Here is a 20997-nt window from a genome sequence, read left to right on the forward strand (position 1 = left end):
CTTTCCAGTAGGATAGAAAGGTGCTTGATGGAACACTTAACCTGGTATACCCCTTCTGGTACATTTGCAGATTTCTTCAACTTCTACAGAAATAGCTTAAGGTGTAGCTACTGCCTTCCTTTGATATGTTCCTTTTTCTTTCATACATCCTCACTTGTCATTTCCTTTGAGTTTCTGAGATTTTATTTTCCTGCCTCCATGTTTGTTTGCTGACAGAGGGCAGTATAACACTAGCTGTTCCATTTTTCCACTCTATTGAAGTAAAAGGATGTACTTCCCCTTCTTGATGAAGGGGGAAACAGTTTCCATTTTGCTGTCAACCATGTTTGAGGTCAAGTCCCTAGCCCAGAAATCCTCAGTTCGTTATTTTTCCCATTCAGATGTTTTCTTAAGTTGTTATAAACTTTTGAATTCCAAGTGCTGCATAAAAAAAACCTATGTAACAGGGCTGAGAGGCGGGTGAACAAGTGTGGATGAACCTTTTTCAAGATGCTGCCACACAAGTTGCTCCATGATCCTTCTAGAGGCATAGCTATAGATGTGACATGCACCATGTGCACTGAACTGTTGGAATCCTGCCTTTTCAACCATGGGGAAGTGACACTATTTAGTATCTTCTGGTGGAACAACTTCGAGAAGCATTTGAAGGTGCATTGTGATGGGCCCTGAAATACAAATGGTACCATGTTTAGAGACTACCTTTAGAAATGAATTTTACAGTCATAAGAAAAGGTGATTTTCAACCTTTCTCATCTCACAGCACACTGTCAAGGCGCTAAGATCGTCAAAGCACACCATCTGTTTTTTGACCACTGACAAGGCACACTGGGCTGCTGGTTATGGGCTCACATCCCCCAATAGCCCTACCAATAAATGGTCTTCCCACAGCACACCAATGTGCCATGGCATAGTGGTTGAAAATCACTGGGTTAGATCATCTTTTGCACAGACTTGTCACATACTATGTTGATGGCATGAATAGAAGTGTTTGTTTCCAGTGAATAATATAAATTACAGCCTAAGTCTTAGCAAACAAAATAGGCTTACTTCAGAGTAAAGTAAATAACATGGTTTTTAAACACCTGTAGGCCGGAGTCTTTATGGCCTCTGCTTTTTCCTTTGACAAACTGAAATGTGTTTAGAGAATTGACCATAAATTCTAGTTTCCCCAATGGGTGTCCTATTCCATTTTTGTAAGCACAGTTGCTGGTTTATGACTTCAGGTCATTTGTTTGTGCTGTTTACATGCTCATTTTTAACTCTAAACGGGACTGAGCAATTCTAATAATGATGAAATTAGACAGCACCATGGTGACTGGTTTGGGGAGGGCTTAGATGGGTCAGGATCATATCTCCGCCTGCATTTCCAGTCAACCCTGGAAATGGGTTGCCATCACATTTCCTGAAACGCTGTACTGAGATTTTGGACACATGTTGGAGCATTCACAAGACCACAACTGAAAAAAGGATACATGAGGCTTTACTATGTCATCAAACTATTTTCCATTCTCATTTGGAAAGTATCAGATTATAAAGCAGAGATTAAGGGCCCAATCCTATCCAACTTTCCAGCACCGGTGCAAACAATGCAGCTCCGAGATAACAGAACAAAACATGCCCTAACCATGAGGAGGTCTCCATGACTGCCTCCTCCCCACAGGAAGTAGTGCATGCCCCATTGGCATGGCTGCACCAGCACTGGACAATTAGATAGGATTGGGCCCTAAAACCGGTTAAGGATATGTATTCAGTTGTCTCAATTGAATCTAAAAATGTGGGGAAAGTTGATGTTTGCCTACCCTGAAGTAAACCCCGCGATGGTGTGCTAAGCAAGGAGCTCGTACATTGAAGTAGTGCCCCTCAACCCTGGAAATGGGGTTGCCATCGCATTTCCTGAAGCCTATACCTTCAATGGCTATTTGACATGTAGCTCTTAAAAGAAAAGGAAGCGTTTTGGGGGGGGGGGAGGATGACCATACCAAAAAATGGGTTACAATTCAGGTCTACAGTATTTGTAATGGAGCAAATCTGTTGCAACACAGTTCAGTTTTGGAGACAACTTTCCCCTTGCCTTTCTCCTGAACTTTACTGACTGATGCTCAGGCTGCAAGCAGGTTCCCCTCATCAGCTTCAGCAAACGGCTCCTAATTAAGAAGCCATTTTTCTTCTTGGAGCAAATCCCCTTCAAGTTCTATGGCTAGGTCTCTAGACCATTTTGTCACAAAGCTCAGCCTTATTAGTTAATGAAAATTCTCCACTTACTTGAGATTTTTTGGGCCCAGTTGAATTTAAAGTGAATGAAGAGGACATAGAAGATAAGTCCACCAAAAATAAATAGGACACAGTACAGGTATGGTAGCTCTGGCTGACTGATAATTGGAGCCAGGACCAATACAATGGAAAGTAACAGTACAACGATTGGGATGATTATCGGTACCTGTAAAATGGAGAAAAATGCCATCAAAAAAAATAAAATGCATGTTCCTGGACTGAATTGAACTGATGGGGCTAGCAGGTACTATCATTCTGCCTCCACAATCTGAACAAACAAAATGGAGGGCCCAACTGGAAACATTTTTTGCAGGGCCCCAGGTTCACCGTCAAGGTCTGTAATATCTTGAGAGATATACATTTATTCTTGACTTCATATCTTTATCCAAATGTTCTCTTTATCAAAACCAACAAAATGTGTTGGTTACCTTTGAAAAGTCAATTGCTACAAAACCACTTGTTTTAGTGGCTATGAAATGATATAGGGCCAAAGCCTATCCAATTTTCCAGCACCGGTGCAGCCATGCCAATGGGGCATGAGCTGCATCCTGCAGTGAGGGTGCAATCATGGAGGCCTCCTCCAGGTAAGGGAGGATTTCTTCCCTTTCTTCAAGGCTGCACTATGGCTGCACCAGCACTGGAAAGCTGGATAGGATTGGGCCCTTAGGCTGCAATCCTTTGCACACTTGCCAGGGAGTAAGATCTATTCGACACAATGGGACTTATTTCTGAGTAGGCATGCATAGAATCATGCCCTTAATTGACAAGACAAGGGTAGATTACCCCAGTTTGGTGGGGGGGGGAGGGAGTGGTCCTTAGGCACATGGCCCAATTGGGAGCAATTGGTCCAGTATTGGCTAAAAGCCAGTTCTTACAAAATGGTTGTTCTCACAATCCATTTCTGCCCTGTCTGTGGTTCTGTTACACCTGCGGTTTTCAAACTCTCTGGGAGCTGGTGCTGGGCTAGGGCACGGCGGTCGCCCGGGTTCCGCAGCTCCACGGTCTCCCAGACCGCAGGGCTGCGGAACAGGAGGCAGGGTGTGGCCAGGGGCGTAGGGGAGGCATTCCGGGGAGGCGGGAGGCGTGGCCGGGGGCATGGGGGAGGCATGTCAGGGGGAGGGGGAGAGGCGGATCCGCAGAGGTGAGCTCCGCAGGATCAAAGGCACTCGTGGAGGGCTGTGCGCCCTACATGAGTGCCCTTACTTCAGTGTCAACCTTTTGGTCGCCGCTAAAGTGAGTAGCCCCATTGCGGGGCTGCTTCCCTTACTCAGAGGAAGGGGACGAACATCCCCTTCTCCCGAGGAGCTTCCTGTGGTAGCGCGGGAGGCGCAGGATCCGGCGGGAGCCCTCCGTGGGGCCGCCAAGCCTGGGCGCTGCAGGCAGCTCAGGATTGGCCTGCCCGTTAGCCTTGTGGACCAAGGACCAGGATTACCTTCGAGAAATATACATACCCGGATGGGCCTCTCGAGGTCTTTCTTTGTGAAGCGCATGACAATAAGTCCTAGCACAGTCATACCATAGAACATCCAGACTGCAAAGCTAAAGTAGTTAATGAGAGTGTTGACATCTCCGGGGATGATATAAATAATGGTTACTGCACCCTGAAAGCAAAGGAGACAGCAAGTGGGAAGGGCATAAAAAGAAAAGCAGATTTTCCTGTTTCAAAAATATGCAATGGTAATGACTAATATGACTTTTCTGTAATAATAATTGTGTTGGGAAGCTTTCAGTCAAAAAGAAGCTGTAATCAACATACCATTTACTCAAGACTAGTCTTTATCATCTCTTGTTGATATGACATTTGCAGCTGTAATGCTTGGTAGCTTCCTTATAACGCAAGACCTCTGTGAAGATCTGTTTGCACGCATGAAGCGGAAACAGCCTGTCTTCACAGAGCTTCGGAAGAAATTTAATTTCGGAGCCAGAACACAGAGATTTTGGTGTCTTTTTATTTTAAGATGAAAGAGCTTATTTCAACTTATCATACTTACATAAAATATGAGAGCGGGTGCTGGAGTCAAACGCTTAACACTGATGTAAGACAGCACCTTGAGCATATGCCCTTCACGCCCTGCAACATAAACAAGCCTAGAAAGAAAAAAAATGTAGGTTTAGGGAAGTATTTTGATGAAATGGTCAAATGCAACATCAGAGAACAGCTGACTCCCACATGCTCTGCTTTTGAATGCCACCTGGGCTGCGATCTAGCCTCTGTTGGAGACTGTGTACTGGGTTGACTAACCTTGAATAGCCATTATGATGCTCTTAACCCTGTGGTTCCCAATCTTACCAGCATTGCTGAGGTGGATTATGACATTTCTGGTAGTACTAGGGAGGCCTCTTTTAGGTTGTGCTGGGCTGGTGACCCACTCTACTGGCCTCTGTGGGCCTCAGAATGGACTGCATACGCCACTTCAGGTTTTCGGAGGCAAACTGGGGCCCACAGAGGCTAGTAGAGTAGGTCACCAGCCCACTGCAAACTGTTAGAAGCCTTTGGGGCTGCCCAATGCCTCTGGAATGGCTCCTGTCTGGAGAGCCATTCAGGTGCAAGGGCAGGCAGAGGGCCCAGCATACAATCCACCTCACATGGGCTTGCAACCTACTGCTTGGGAAAGCTTGCTCTTAACCGCCATGTGTAAAACAACACAGAGGGTCCTATGAAAAAGTTTTAAAAGATTTTAGCATGTTCAAGGGCTTGAGGGTTTTACCTGCCAGAGGTAAAGCAAGTTCCGTTGGCAGCACCAATCGTGGAAAAAGCCACAAAGAGAGGAACGATCCACGAAGCAGGATAAAGAACCCTGTCTCCAAAGGTCTGTGTCAGAGGGAATGAAAATGGCACACAGTTTGTTTAATGTCACACTTAGCAGCCAGTCAATTGGGAACATTGCGATACAGTCCTGGTGAAGTTTGTGTTAGTAGATTCCCCCCTTCCTGCCGTAAACACGTTTTCCTAGAAGACCCCTGCTTAAATAAGAGACTCACCACAGCAACAGCTTGTGACTGCAGAAGTTCTGTGGATGTCATAACCGTGAAATATGCAACATTGATCAGGACATAACAAAAAGTGACCACCGGAATCCCAATGATGATGGACAGTGGCAGGTTCCTAAATAATATCAAGATACACGCGATTGGTATATATAACTCTTCAGAGCTGGTGCATGAGGAAACACAGTTTATTTCATGAACTGACTGAGAGCCCAATCCTAAACTGGCTCAGAGCCGGTGCTGTGTCATAAACATGCTGTAAAGCATGTTTACAGCACCGGGTGAGCTGGGAGCCTTGGTGTTGGAGCCACACCAGTCAGGCACTGGGTCCAGTGCCAACAGGAAGAGGACGTGCTGCCACCAGATGTAAGTGCAACTGCTGGGTGGTGGTGTGGCCTCTGGGGGATGGTGGAGGAAAGGATGGGGGGAGGAATCAGTGAGGGAGGGGGGGGTGGGATCAGCAAGAGTTCAGTTCCGCCATATCCTGAACTCTGTGTTGGGCCAGGAGGTCTGATACAGAGTCTCTCAAGTCTGCACTGGCAAAATAGCTGAAACAGATTAGAAGTCCCATTGTGGGATTTGGGGCTTTCCCGGGGGGGGGGGGAATGAAAGTCCCCTTCCCCCAGGAGGCCTCCAGCTCCCACTAGATGTAGTGGTAGCCACTTTGGCACTGCTGCTCCAGTGGGTGCAGGGAAGCTCAGGATTGGGCTGTGAATTAAATTAATAAATAATTAAACAGATTTGCATGTGATGAACTCACTCTAAAGAAAAAAAAGCACCTTTTCTTTGTTTTGTTTTTTTACATAATGCCTGTGCATATCATAGTAATCTTAGAATAGGCATTCCTTTCTGTATGAAAGAAGGGGGAATGCCTCTTCTTCAACAACATCCATTACCTATGGTTTTGTAAGTATTTCTATTAAATAAATCATTTATTTTTTTAATCTGCTGCCCGGTTAATCAGGTGCAGTTTTATAATCAGAGAGGCAATTTGGATCAATCAACTGAATCTTGTCACATGAATATATACTCTGTTTAGGAAGATAAATGGCTAGAATGTGATCAGTTCTAACCCTGCCTTATAAACCAGATCATTGGTCTATCCAGCCTAGGATTGTCTACTTACAGTGCAATCCTATGCATATCTACTCAGAAATAAGCCCCACTAAGTTCAGTGGGATTTGCTCCCATTGAAGTGTTTAAGGAATTGTAGCCTTAGAGTGGAAATAGACCTATGGCAGAGGTCTTTCCCATCATCTGCTACCTGAGCCTGAAACTACCAGTTTATAGTGTTTCAAGTTAGGAAGCAGGGACTAAACCCAGGACCTTCTAAATGCGAAGTAAGTGCTTGACCGTAGAGCCTGGTGTCTCCAGGCTGCGCTGAAGATATCTGGCTGAAACCCTGGAGAGCAGCTGCCAGTCAGTGCCTGACAATCCTGAGCTAGGTGGGCAAATTTGGGAGGAAGCAGCTTCCGATGTCCCTAACAATATGGCTTCTCTAAAGCAGAAGCTCAAAATATATTCTGATAGGATTTTTAAATGACGATTCCCATTCTTGACTTTAATGCGCGTTTTCAGTGTTGCGAGTTGCCTTGAGGGTTTTTTTGCTTCAAAAAGAAGGGACTAAAAATATCCAAAATGAATACAGACAGCAAACAGAATGCCTGTGAGAAACAGGAAGTTGGACTAGATGGGCCTTTGGCCTGATCCAGTAGGGCTCTTCTTATGTTCTTATGTAATGCCAACCCAGCTGACTGCGAGGTGGGTATTTCCTTTGTCCATGGAGCGTTTTTCTTACCTATATGGATTTTTAAGCTCTTCTGTGATGTAATTGAGTTGATTCCTGAAAGCAAAACAGTGCTGAAATGTTACTTTGTAGGGTTGCAGTCCTGTGCACATTTTCTTGGGGGAAAGTCCCAGTGTAGCTAGGGGGATTTGTGTCCTTGTGGCCATCTCCACATCTTGCGGCAATGAGTTCCACAAACTAATTACGCAACCTGGGCTATAGCATCAGAAATAGCTTGCTAATGAGATGAGAGGTAATTCAGGTTAGGGTTCAGAATAGAATATAATTATATTCTAAGATCTACCCTGACCCGCCCTGGATGGACTCTGTAAACTTCCACTCTTCCTTGCCTCTCCCCAAGTCACTAATACTCAGATGTGAAATTCCAGCACTTACATAAGGGTCAGTCCATCTTTGAAACTGACTCAGACAGGTACTTATGAAAATGTACATCAAAATGTATGTAGCCCACAACCTGGGTGTTCTCTGTGCCATGTGCTTAGCGCAGATGTTGAGCTTGGCACAAGAAAGAGCAGGCAATCTTGAAGCAAGTCAGCTGCATAGAAAGATGGTCCATTTACTTGATTCTTTTCTCATTTACTTGATTCTTTTCTTTCTTCTCTTCCTGTTTCCTTTGTTGATCCTTTCCCAATTCTCAGTGATTATTCCCCTCCTATTACCAATCTGGTGGCGGAATTTTTAGCGGTAGTCTCTAAGGCCAAAGTTTGAAGTTAACATTTCCAAAGCTGTTCTATTTTATTATGCTATTTATTCTCTGTAAACTTTTAATATGCCAATAAAGTTACTAAAGTGTGTGTAGAAAGATGGTCACCCTTCCAGCCTGGCTAACTTGGCTACCACTGTCAACTACCGACTTCGCCAAAGCCACTTGACAGCTGCAACTAGATGGCCTGCATCATGCTGCATGTTAACCGTCTCCAAACATCAGCATCATCTTTATACAGTATATTGTTCCCAGTGCTCAATTTATTGGGGGGGGGGGTGGGAGAGGAAGGTAGGTCACCCCCTTCTTGCATGGCACATCACTGTGCCAATGCTGCTCCCCTTCCATGATGCCGTCAGCTGCCAGCTCTGTCCACTCCCTGCATTTGAGAAGGAAAAGAGAAAGTGGGCAGGAAAGTATAGTGATGGGCGGGAGCACTGATGATGCCACCCCACCGCTGCTTTTTATTCTGGTGGAAAGTTCTATTGCCAGAAATGGGAACTTCCTTCCTGGGACAAAGAGAAACCATTGAAGGCCCAATACTGATTGGGAATGTGGCATGGTGAGCCCAATTACCACATGGGCTGCCCTTTCAGCAGCACCATGTCTGCCACTTTGCAGCTCACTAGCTGAGAGGTGGTCTGTGAAGTGACACCTCAACAGAACCAGCGCTGCTTAAAAGGCAGCCAGTGTGATAACTGGGCTTTTCCAGTACCTTGGCAGCATCATCTTCTCTTCCCCCACATGGTCTGCCACTTCTCCTTCAGCATTCTTTGCTTTCTGAAGCCTTCTTCCATCTCTCCCTCCCAGAGCCTTAGCAGAAGTGGCGCTGCTGAAAAGATGGCGCTGGGAGAGTCCATTTATCCTGTGGGCCAAATAAAGAACTTCCAGGGTCCACATCTGACCCATGGGCCTTATGTTTGACACCCCTGGGCTGTATGCTCTAGTCTAGCCAACCATTCTCTCCAACCCTCTTCTTCCTCTTTATCCTCCTTTTCAGATACTGAGATCTTTTGGAGCAGCTCTAATATAACCTGCAGTTCCTTAATTTGCTTTCTTGTTCTAACATCGCAAAATGCCAAACCACCTTTTTCCTCTTACTACATCTGGATTGGAAATGAAAATTAAAATGGAGACTCTTGGGGCAATGTTAAATGTCTCTCCTTTCTCCGCCAAAAAGAACATGGGAATTTCATTTCCTTTTTTGTTTGCCGGTCATCAAAACTAAAGATGAGCTCTTTTCCCAGTACTCAGTGTTGTGATTCTCAGTGGTAAAATCTCAGAGCTCCAGCATTTCCAAACAAGAGCTTTGTATGTGATGAGGGGAGATTAAAACTGGGTATAAACTGTTATACTTTAACTGTTAATGACAGTAATAAAAATATATTACCACCCGTCATATGCCCAGAGTCCGTTGTAAAATGCCAGGCTAATTCCACCCACAGAAAGCTTGGAACCTTTGAATGAATCCTTAAAGTTTTGGGTATTTCCTGCAAAATGAGACAGACAAACACTAATCAGCACTACGTAGCCCACTTCTTGCCTCTGAGGATGGCGATTTCTGCCACAGTCAATCTGTTAGTCTTTCAAATTTCAAACTCTTTCTTTTTATAGCAATTGCATAAATTGTCTACAAACAGTGAGTTTAATATTTGTGCATTTTAGGTATTCAGTTGTTTGCCCCCCAATCTCATTCCACCATCTATCTTTCAGACCATATGTTATTATCTCTTAGCAACACCCCTATATTGGAAATCAGTTCCCTCCTGCTACATAATGATGTACAAATGGCTATGTGGCACCAACACTATGGAACTCCCTTCCCCTTGACTTAAGAATGTCTCCCTCTCTTGAGACCTTTCGGGGTGGCCTGAAGACCCTTCTGTTTAAACAAGCCTTCTGAGTTCTCGGCCTTTTTAACATCTTTTTAAACATCTTTTAATATTTTTTACAGGCCTGATTCTTTTATGACTTGCTGCTGCTCTATGCTCTTTTTACCTATTTTTTATTCTGATTGCTGTTTTTTATGATATGTGTTAATATGTTTTTATTTGTTTTAAATTAAGTTTTTTAATCTGTTGTAAGCCGCCTTGAGTCCCTTCGGGGAGAAAGGCGGGGTAAAAATAAAGTTGTTATTGTTATTATTATTATTAGTAGTAGTAGTAGTAGTAGTAGTAGTAGTAGTAGTACAATAAAATGGTGTACAGTCGCTGTGTAGTACAGTAGGTATCCAAAGGCATAAACCTCTGTTTCACATATAAATATCTGCCCTCAATTGATAACACTGCTAATAGTTAGCATGTGTGATGCTCCATACGGACTCTTTAAGAGGCAAGCCCAGAAGGCCTCAGGATGAGACCGGCCATGTGAGAAAATGGGGGGGGGGAAGAGTTTTGCAGCAGAAGCCAATGTCTGTGGCTCAGCCTGTATGATTTCATCAAGACCTTGAATGGTCCAAGGCCCACGTGGGCTACAAACTAGAAACAATCCTCGGGGTGAGTTGTGCTTGCTTTTTATTCCCCAATATAAACTCAGTGTGCTGGGTTTTTCCAGTGACTTATTAGCAATAAACGGCCAAGTTACTGAGAGAGATTTGCTGTTTGCAGCTGTTCTCCTATCTCCAATCATTTTACTGTGTAATTTTATTGTTTTGTTACACTTGGATGGTTTCAATCTTCGTGGTTGGCTGCCAGGGAAGCTTTTGTGCTGAAAGGCGGGATATAAATGTTTCAAAACACAATAAATGAATATTGCTTTTTTTGTTTTCGTTTCGCTTAAGCGATGATTGCCAGATAATTTTATGCTGGTTTTTGAAATGCATCGGAAAAGCATATCATTTAAAAAAACACAAAAAACTTGCGTTTTATGCTTTATGTTGGTTCTGAATGGCTTTAAAAGTTATGCACAAGGAGACTGCTGTGAAAAAATGCCAGTAAACATGTTCCCCCTCCCAGCAAGGAAAACAAAATCCCTCAAATCAAACTGCCTCTTTCGAGAAGAAGCAGCTGTGCTTTTCACAATGTAAATCTGAAGCAAGGACAGAAACATACCTTTGGCCAGGAGAACGATGCCACTTACGATGATAATTACAACAATCACCATTTTAGCGGCTGTGAAAAAATTCTGAACATAGCTGCCCAGCTTCACACTCAGTGCATTCACGACAGTAATGATCACTAAGAAGGCGGGAAGAACAGAAAGCCATCAGAAATGTCATCAATCACGCTGCACAGCTCTCACCTCATAAACGAGACCAGGGGTCTCCAAACCCTGGACCGGGGGCCTGATGTGACCCGGGACAAGCCTCTGTCCCCTGAAAGCCTCTGGCCCATTCAACTGTACATGACAAGAGCTGTGCTCTGGTTGTGTCAGGAGGATGTTCTGAGGGCCTGAGAGGTTGAATGAATGAGCCCATTCATTCATTTAGAATGCAATCTTAACCCCTTATGTCAGTGCTTTCCAGCACTGACTTAAGGGCAATGCAGCTCCAAGGTAAGGGAACAAACATTCCCTTACTTTGAGGAGGCCTCTGCGAGTGGCACCCAACTGCAGGATGCAGCACATGTCCCATTGGCACCACTATGCCAATGCTGGGAAGCACTGACACAAGAGGTTAGGATTGCGCCCTTATTCACTCATCTAAGTTCCATCTCTAATTTATTTATTTAAATTTAATATTTAAATTTTTTTCCGGCCCTCAACACCATGCCAGATATTTGATGCGGCCCTCTGGCCAAAAAGTTTGGAGACCCCTGAACTAGACTATTCATATTCTGTAGGAAGCTGCCTTGTACGGAATCAGACCATTGCTCCATCTGAGACAGGGCTGCTTAAGCCTGCTGGTAGCAGCTCTCCCAGGTTTCAGGCAGGCTAGTTTTCTCTGCGTGCAAAAGGATTCTGGTTCAGTGGATGATTACCAGAGTCTCCAATGAAAAAGGAATTCAGGTAGCAGCATTAGGAAAGGTCTCTTACCGCTGTCAAACTAAATAATATTTTTAAACCATTTTTATGAAGCAATAAAATTCACTCCCGAATCGGCCTTTTCAGCCACACTAGACGCTGTGCCAGAACCACCATCCAGAGCACGATACCATAGTCTTTCGAGACTGAAGGTTGCCAACAACGCACACATGAAGCAATTTAAAACTTTAGACCAAAGTCATCCCTTTAAGCCCCTGTTAAGCCCTGAACAGCCATGGTGGTGACTCCAATTTGATGCACCATGGAAAAGTGGGTGCTTCACCTGCCATTTTTTCAGCAAAAATCTCCCAGCAGCCATTTTTCCCCCCAAAGTGGCAATTTCTACAAGCCAACACTTTGGGGTCAAATCGAGGGTTGACTTTCACCATACGAACAGTGGAGGAAAACATTACAGCTCCCTCTTGTGCTTTGTGGAGCATCAACATAAAATTAACTCACCTCCCAGCAGTTTGGTACTAAACTGGTACTTTTTCTGCTTTAAACGTATCTAAGGTCCAAACTAGACATGACTTTTAAGTATGAAAACTGTTTGTTTGTTTGGCCCTCCTCACCCCAGCAGTGTCTTTTCTAGTGGCTGTCTGCTCGTGTTTTGCATCTTTTAGATTGTGAGCCCTTTTGGGACAGGGAGCCATTAGTTGTTTGACTTTCTCTGCAAACTACTTTGTGAACTTTTTTTGAAAAGCAGTATATAAATACTGGTTGTATTGGCAACCTTCAGTCTCGAAAGACTATGGTATCGCGCTCTGAATGGTGGTTCTGGCACAGCGTCTAGTGTGGCTGAAAAGGCCAATCCGGGAGTGACAATCCCTTCCACACCGGGAGCAAGTGCAGTCTGTCCCTGGTCTGTCTCCCTGACTATGGGCCTTCCTTCTTTGCCTCTTAGCCTCAGACTGTTGGCAAAGTGTCTCTTCAAACTGGGAAAGGCCATGCTGCACAGCCTGCCTCCAAGCGGGCCGCTCAGAGGCCAGGGTTTCCCACTTGTTGAGGTCCATCCCTAAGGCCTTCAGATCCCTCTTGCAGATGTCCTTGTATCGCAGCTGTGGTCTGCCTGTAGGGCGCTTTCCTTGCACGAGTTCTCCATAGAGGAGATCCTTTGGGATCCGGCCATCATCCATTCTCACGACATGACCAAGCCAACGCAGGCGTCTCTGTTTCAGCAGTGAATACATGCTAGGGATTCCAGCACGTTCCAGGACTGTGTTGTTTGGAACTTTGTCCTGCCAGGTGATGCCGAGGATGCGTCGGAGGCAGCGCATGTGGAAAGCGCTCAGTTTCCTCTCCTGTTGTGAGTGAAGAGTCCATGACTCGCTGCAGTACAGAAGTGTACTCAGGACGCAAGCTCTGTAGACCTGGATCTTGGTATGTTCCGTCAGCTTCTTGTTGGACCAGACTCTCTTTGTGAGTCTGGAAAACGTGGTAGCTGCTTTACCGATGCGCTTGTTTAGCTCGGTATCGAGAGAATGATTGTCGGAGATCGTTGAGCCAAGGTACACAAAGTCATGGACAACCTCCAGTTCATGCTCAGAGATTGTAATGCAGGGAGGTGAGTCCACATCCTGAACCATGACCTGTGTTTTCTTCAGGCTGATTGTCAGTCCGAAATCTTGGCAGGCCTTGCTAAAACGATCCATGAGCTGCTGGAGATCTTTGGCAGAGTGGGTAGTGACAGCTGCATCGTCGGCAAAGAGGAAGTCACGCAGACATTTCAGCTGGACTTTGGATTTTGCTCTCAGTCTGGAGAGGTTGAAGAGCTTTCCGTCTGATCTGGTCCGGAGATAGATGCCTTCTGTTGCAGTTCCAAAGGCCTGCTTCAGCAGGACAGCGAAGAAAATCCCAAACAAGGTTGGTGCAAGAACACAGCCCTGCTTCACTCCGCTTCGGATGTCAAAAGGGTCTGATGTGGAGCCATCGAAGACAACAGTGCCCTTCATGTCCTTGTGGAAAGATCTGATGATGCTGAGGAGCCTGGGTGGACATCCAATCTTGGGGAGAATCTTGAAGAGGCCGTCTCTGCTGACCAGGTCGAAAGCCTTTGTGAGATCTATGAAGGCTATAAAGAGTGGCTGTCGTTGTTCCCTGCATTTCTCCTGCAGTTGTCTAAGGGAGAATACCATATCAGTGGTGTACCTGTTGGCTCGGAATCCACACTGCGATTCTGGATAGACGCTCTCTGCAAGTACCTGGAGCCTCTTTAGTACAACTCGGGCAAACAGCTTTCCTACAACGCTAAGGAGAGAGATGCCGCGGTAGTTGTTGCAGTCACCCCTGTCACCTTTGTTCTTGTACAGCGTGATGATGTTTGCATCCCTCATGTCTTGAGGTACTCCACCTTCTCTCCAGCAGAGACAGAGGATTTCATGCAGCTCGGTGACGATGATCTCTTTGCAGCATTTTAGGACTTCAGCAGGGATGCTGTCTTTTCCAGGTGCCTTGCCAAAGGCAAGGGAGTCCAGGGCCACGTGAAGTTCTTCTAGGGTTGGTTCACTGTCAAGCTCTTCCAGCACAGGCAGGCACTCAATGTTGTTCAGTGCTTCTTCGGTGACTACATTTTCTCTGGAATATAGCTCAGAGTAGTGCTGCACCCAGCGTTCCATCTGCTGCGCCCGATCCTGGATGACCTCGCCTGTGGCAGACTTCAGAGGGGCAATTTTCTTCTGTGTTGGACCTAGGGCCTGCTTGATACCATCATACATCCCCTTGATGTTGCCCGTGTCAGCTGCTATCTGTATCTCGGAACAGAGCTGGAGCCAGTAGTCGTTAGCACATCTCCTGGCAGTCTGTTGGACTTTGCTGCGAGCAGTTCGGAGGACCTGCAGGTTGCGCTCACTGGGACAGGCCTTGTATGCTGCTTGAGCTCTCCTTTTTTCCTCAATCAAGATCACATCAAGATCAAGATCACACGCATCAAGATCACACGCAGTTATCATGGTGCTGCCTGCGACACTGACCACTCCCTGGTGTGCAGCAGAGTGAAACTGCAAACAAAGCGACTGTATCACACGAAAAAGGAAGGAAGACCTCGCATTGATACCAGCAAGACCCGGGATCAGAGAAAAGTGGAGGAATTTGCTCAAGCGCTTGAGGAATCTCTTCCAGGCCCGGCCGACGCAAACGCATCCAACAGATGGGAACATTTCAAGAATACCGTTTACAACACCGCCTTGTCCATATTCGGCAAGAAGACCAACAAGGCGGCAGACTGGTTTGAAGCCCACTCTGAGGAGTTGACACCAGTCATATAAATACTGTTAATAATAATAATAATAATAATAATAATAATAATAATAATAATAATAATAAAGAGCAGTTATGCTAAGGGGGTAGAATTTAGAACAGGACTACAATGTGGAGAGGAGGTGGTGCTTAACCTTTGGCCCCTGCTAGAATCCCGATTTGGAATAGGTTTGTCTGCAGCTGCTATTTAGGGCGGGAGTTCATTGGCATCCACACTGCAAGGCAAATGAGAATGTACCTTCCACATTCAAACCACGCATCATAATTGGGCATTGTAGCAGCTGCCTTGTGTCTGGATGCACCTTGCAATGCAAAGAAGTACCCACCTCCTCCTCAAAATACTGTTCCTAATCCAGCAAAGGAAACTGTGAGCTTCTGCGTGTGAGTTTCACACGCAGGCTGATCTGCCCATTTTCACCAATGCAAAGCCATCCTCAGTCATCTGCATGCTTTGCAGTTAGAGTGGGCCCTTGGTATCCACAGGGGATCTGTTGTAGGACCCCACACGGATACCAAATTGGGGGGGGGGCACAATAACTGTGATTTTCCTGCTTAAAAAGTCTCCCAGATGCACTGGAAGTCTCCAATACAAACAGGAAGTGCCTTCCAGTTGCAACTGTGATGCTTTCTGATGCTTGGGGAGGAGGTGATCTGGAGGTGTTCTGAGGCCCTCCAGCTGCTGGTTCAGCACCCTCAGATGCCAAGTCTGTGGATAAGGAAGACCCACTGTATTTTCAGATCCCACTGCTTGAGCTGGAGCAATTCACTTGTATCTTCCAAGCAAAAGCCAAGTACTCACCAATGGCAGCCGCTGCAAGACACTTGATGACAGCTATAGGAGGCTCACATCCCGGATAAAACGGAGCAGACGCATACTCGGCAAAACTGAGGCAAATGATGGCAAAAGAACTGGGCTTTATGACTATTAGAGAGGCCCAAGAAAACAAATATGCAGGTATTGGGCCAAATGCTTCCATAAGGTAAGGGTATTCTCCTCCTGATTTGGTTATCATTGTGCCAAGTTCAGCAAAGCATAGTGCTCCTGGAGAAAGAGGAGACAGTTTAAAAGGACTTTAAAAGAGTTTAAAAGTTTAAAGGACTTTAAGCTGTGGTCTGGGGGCTGGGGATAAGAATAGGCCCTCAGTTTGGCTGTACTTGTCATAAGAGGTGACTAAACAGCCACCAGGTAGATGGGACTTGTTAGCCTGGGAAGGCAGCTCATCTGAGAGAAGGAAAACTCTGATCCCAAACCTCCACTGCCTTATGGCTACATCCAGTTCTGGAAAAGGCTTCAGGAGTCAACCTCGAGGCAAAATCTGGAGCCGGAGTCCCTGAGGAAGTTCGCGGCTGTATACAGTCACGCTCTGGCAACTCCTGCAACGCCACTGGAACCAACTGTATTCGCTTCTGCCATTCCATTGGACCATTTCAGCGATGTGGAGAGGGGGGATTTGCTGCATGGGTAACAGCCTGTCCTCCATATCTACTTTACCCAGGCTTTGCGCACTGGAGAGGTCACTCTGTTCCAGAACCACTATTCAGAGCGCAATACCATAGTCTTCCGAGACTGAAGGATGCCAACAAGCTGCGGTCTTCAGTTTCTTATTATCTTACTTACAGTATACAGGTTGAGACTAATTATTCGCATGGGTTCTGTTCCAAGCACTCAAGTGGATGGCAAAAAACGCACTATAGCAAATCAATTTAAAAAACAAAGTTTCTTTGCTCCAGTGATTTAAAAACAGCCTTGCTGACATTTGTGATGTAAGATAAGAGTAATTAAGAAGACAATCCATCAATGTTGTCCTCCAAGCTAGCCCCTCCCTTCACCAATGCAAAGTGATCAACCTTTCTTTCACGTGCTCAGGGGGAAGGGAGGGGTCTGCTGGAGAAAGAAGGATTGATGGATTGTCAGCCAGCTGCCCTCTCACTCTCTCTCTCTCATTAAGGAGGCTATTGTTAAAGGACTGTTCAGTTTTTTAAACTGATTTTAAAGGGATGCATTTTCCCCTTCTCTAGGGATCAGCACATTCCTTCTCATTTGCAGGGGCCATTCATGTTGAGTCAAATCCGTGTATAAAAAATCCGTGTATAAATAGGCTGGACCTGTATATTGTAGCACCAAGTCAGTGCATAGCGGTTTATAGAAAACAATAGGTCTCTGCCCGAGAGGCTTATAATTTAAAAATAGGCACAAGGAAGACAATAGAGGAAGGAAGTGGCAGTGGAAAAATAAGGAAAGAATATGCAATTGTTTCACTTATATGCACTTTATGATATAGTACAGCAGGATATTAAGACCAGGCAATTGTGCCAGCAGCTTCACATGACAGATGAATTTCAGTGTAGGTTAATGGAAGGTGTGTTGGTTTTGTGGTTCTTCAGCAACTCTGTTGCCACCACACAATAACTCAGGTCTAATTAAGTGTCGGTTTTCTTGTTGGAAATGGAATCTAGTTCCCCAGCTTGTACTTCTGTTGTGGGCAAATTGTAGATTCCCATTAAAATTCAATTTTGCATTTTGCTCCCTCACAAGCACCACTATTCCATTTGTGAGCAGTGTGATTATACTAGTGTCATCAGGGCTGCCTACTGGACAGCATCCGTGACATTATTCTTTGTCAGTAGGTGTCCCAGGGATCTGGGGGCAGCAACAATATAAAGGGTGATGCAGAATAGCCATTCTTGGAGTTGGTTCTTGCAAACATCACTTAGGGCACAATCCAGTCCATCAGATGGGCTGGCACAAGTCCCTTGTGTTGGAGGGGTGTTGCAAATGTGCATTCTGGCACATTTGCGACTTGTGAGTCAGGGAGGCAGGTGCAAGAACACATTCTGGCTTCCCAGCACCAGACCCATTCCTGGACCCAGTGAATTCACACCAGCTAAGGGAGGCTGATGCCGAGAGGAATCGGTGCTTTGGGGCTAGAGGAGGGCAGGGGAGGGAATGCTGGTGAGCGGACTGTGACTGGGAGGGGAGTGGGATTGGCCTGGGCAACGTAGGCCATATTCTAATCCCCCTGCAAAGCAGCCCAGTGTTACACCAGGATGCTTGGATCTGCAGCAGCAAAATCACTGGTGTAGATCCAAGTAGCCCCATTGGGGTGGCTGCCAACAACATCTGGTAATGGGAAATAAATCCCCTTACAGCACAGCAGCCACCTGCTACCCTGCGCTGGATACAAAGCAGCCCAGTTGGACTGCCTGTTCCAGCATAGGATAGGATTCAGCTGCCTGTTTTTCACTACTTGATCATGTGCAGCAGCAGAAAAACAGCAACCAGGGGAACAAAGGGGAGATAAGCCACTTCATAACAACATGGAATATTTGGCAACACTTTGGTGAAAGTGTTTTTAGTGATTAGATTGTCTACATGAAACTGCTAATTTCCAAGCAAGTAACAACATTAGCAAACAATCAACAATAAGAGGTCTGCAGAAAACAGACCATTACAAAGAATTTGTATTTTGCTTTTTCTTAAGGATTCTTTACCTAAGGTAGCAAGAACGCCACAGGCTGCCCAGATGACTAAACAAGGCCCAACGGCGCCAACATTATCCAGTACTGCCTTGGGAGAAATAAAGATTCCCGAACCTATCACCGTCCCAACAATCACACAAATTCCACTTATCAGACCCACCTTGAAAAGGAAACGGAGATCAGTGAAATCAGCAGCGGTCTGGTTATTCGAATATGTTATGTGCAATATAATGACAGAACAAAACAAACAAACAAAAGAACCCATAGACAAGCCCTGGCAGATTAAGCTGGGCTTATTAAGCAGTGGATCAACATTATTGAGTACAGACAGCTCTCCCCGGCAGCTATTGTATCTCTTCAAGGGCATGAAGAGGCATGACCCTGAAGAACAAATCTGTAGATGGTATGAGGTTGCCAGCTCTCTTTCAAACAGAGGCTGTGAACAGCAAGAGGCAGTGGGAACCAGCTCATCTTTGAGACCAACTGAGGCTTTTGCCTCAGGGAAAAGATTGGCAGGAGGCATCTATCTCCACCGCCCACTCGCCTCCACTGTTCTGCCTTGTCGTCGTCCCCCATCTCTGTATTGGAAAAATAAGAGGAGAATGGAGCAGAAGAGAAAGTGTGGAGGGGGGGACTGGCCAAACTCAGGCTAGCCCACCACTCCTTCACACTTACTCTTCTGCTCCATCCCCAATTTCCTTTTTCACTCCAGGAAGCGCAAGGATCAGAGGCTAGTGCATCACCAAGTCAACTGGGGACAGCATTTGACATACCACATCTGGTAGAAAGCTGGAGCACAGCAAGGTCTAGCAAATCCACTATTTTAACCAGGTCAACTTGTCCATGAGGCCTACTGAGGCACTCGCCTAAGGTAATAGATTGGCAGGAGCACCTATCCCTGTCCACCTGTCCCCACCACCCCTCTTCTTGCTTCCTGAATTCATTGGCCTCATGGAAAGACAGGCCCCAGTTGGAATACTGGATTAGATAGTCTGATCTGACCAGGGTCTCCTTGTGTCCTTAACTGGATGATTCTGGGCATTCACAAACAAGGCTTTCGCCTTTTCCCTTAAGGAAAGTATCTCCTTATGGACAAAAATCCAGCTTTTGTCAAAAGACACAGAGTCATATTTGACAAACCTGCTACCCACCAAGAATTTTCTCCTGCCCCTGCATATTTTTGCATTTGGAAGAGTGGAAGGACTCTTCAGTTTGAGGCTTTAGCAACGCTGCCAGGTTTCTCAGATAGGGAGGAATGACCAGGAATAAATACCATGTACTCAACATGAATAGTTCCAAGGAAACTATTCACAGACCTAATTCTGCAACCACCAAAAGGATACAGAGAGAACCATACAAAACACAAAATCCACATCCCTAGCTTTTTATCTCCATTAACAGGTTAGGCAGTACAACTGACAATTTGCATGGCTGAAATGCAAACATTAACTAGACATTCCAGGGAGTGGAGAATTGTGGTTTGTTTGAGTGGGTTTCACTGGGCTTCGTGATAATCTCCAGTTTTGGCAACTGACGTTCTACTAATTAACTCAGGTATAAACATCACAAGGCCTGTTTGTAGCATCGCCACAGGGCCTGCTAACTAGATCATTTGCTGTTTACATTGCAGGGCAGGCGATTCCCCATTACCAAGTGTCGTTGTACCTGTTGGTGGGAGTGAAAATGTGTCTAAGGATGCCTTTCTAAATAGACTAAGGTCCAAACTGAACTTGGCCCTTCCACAGCATTGGTTTCATTAAGAAGTGGCCCCACTGCATCTGCTTTGAAGATTGTTGGATGCGGCACTTCAGGAAAGGGTTAGAATTAGGATGCCAAGTGGAGTGCGTCCCAAAATGTGGGCATCACAAGACCAGGCTTCAAGGGCTTTTACACAGCCAGATTGGCTCTCTGTTGGGCAGGGGTCCTTGTGCCTGACCTGACGAACTCCAGAAGCCCCCCTACTGCCAACACTTGGGGTGGTATAATGCACAGGGTTGAAACACAGGGGTCAGATCTCAGCAGCAGCCCCCAAACTGGTCTGAAATTGGCCTTCCCTGAACACTTGATTTAAAAAAAAGTTGGAGTATCAAAGTCTTATTGGGCAAATTGGCAACCAGAATTTTAAGACAATATATGCAACTGTCTTGCCTCTTTCTGTAGATTCACAGATTTAGATTTCTCGATGGACAGGCCATCAGCTGATTGATCTGAGCTTCGTATTCTCCGTCTTACGTGTTCTTCATCCATTTGGTTTACCTGATGTGGACACCCCTATGGATATTAACAAATCCTGCAACCGGCACAGAGACAAACATGGTTATGTCTTAAACAGATTCTTTCACCTAAATAATATTTAGCATCTGCAAGTTCAAAGTACTTCATATGAAAAATTGGCAGCAGTCCTTATAACAATCCCATATAAGGTATGAAAATATTGTTTCCATATTGCAGGTGGGAAGACTGAGGCAGAGACTTGTTGTTACTTAAGCACACGGCAGTGATATTTGAACCAGGGAAGGACTGATTCACAACT

The 20997-nt window shown here is 45.5% G+C and overlaps 1 protein-coding gene across 1 annotated transcript; it reads right to left on the reverse strand.

Annotated features, from left to right (window-relative positions):
• Positions 1-603: 603 nt before the first annotated feature.
• SLC7A9 (solute carrier family 7 member 9) lies at positions 604-20720 on the reverse strand. Its single transcript, XM_066636972.1, has 12 exons — positions 20613-20720; positions 18477-18624; positions 15784-16026; positions 10820-10945; positions 9160-9259; positions 7058-7102; positions 5254-5377; positions 4980-5083; positions 4263-4359; positions 3723-3872; positions 2263-2437; positions 604-665 (listed from the first exon to the last, which is right to left on the reverse strand). The coding sequence occupies exons 1-12, from the start codon at positions 20709-20711 to the stop codon at positions 604-606; spliced, it is 1473 nt and encodes a 490-aa protein (XP_066493069.1). The 5' UTR covers positions 20712-20720.
• Positions 20721-20997: the final 277 nt, after the last annotated feature.

The sequence above is a fragment of the Tiliqua scincoides genome, chromosome 9 (assembly GCF_035046505.1).
Source record: "Tiliqua scincoides isolate rTilSci1 chromosome 9, rTilSci1.hap2, whole genome shotgun sequence".
In the NCBI taxonomy this organism is placed as follows: Eukaryota; Metazoa; Chordata; class Lepidosauria; order Squamata; family Scincidae; genus Tiliqua; species Tiliqua scincoides.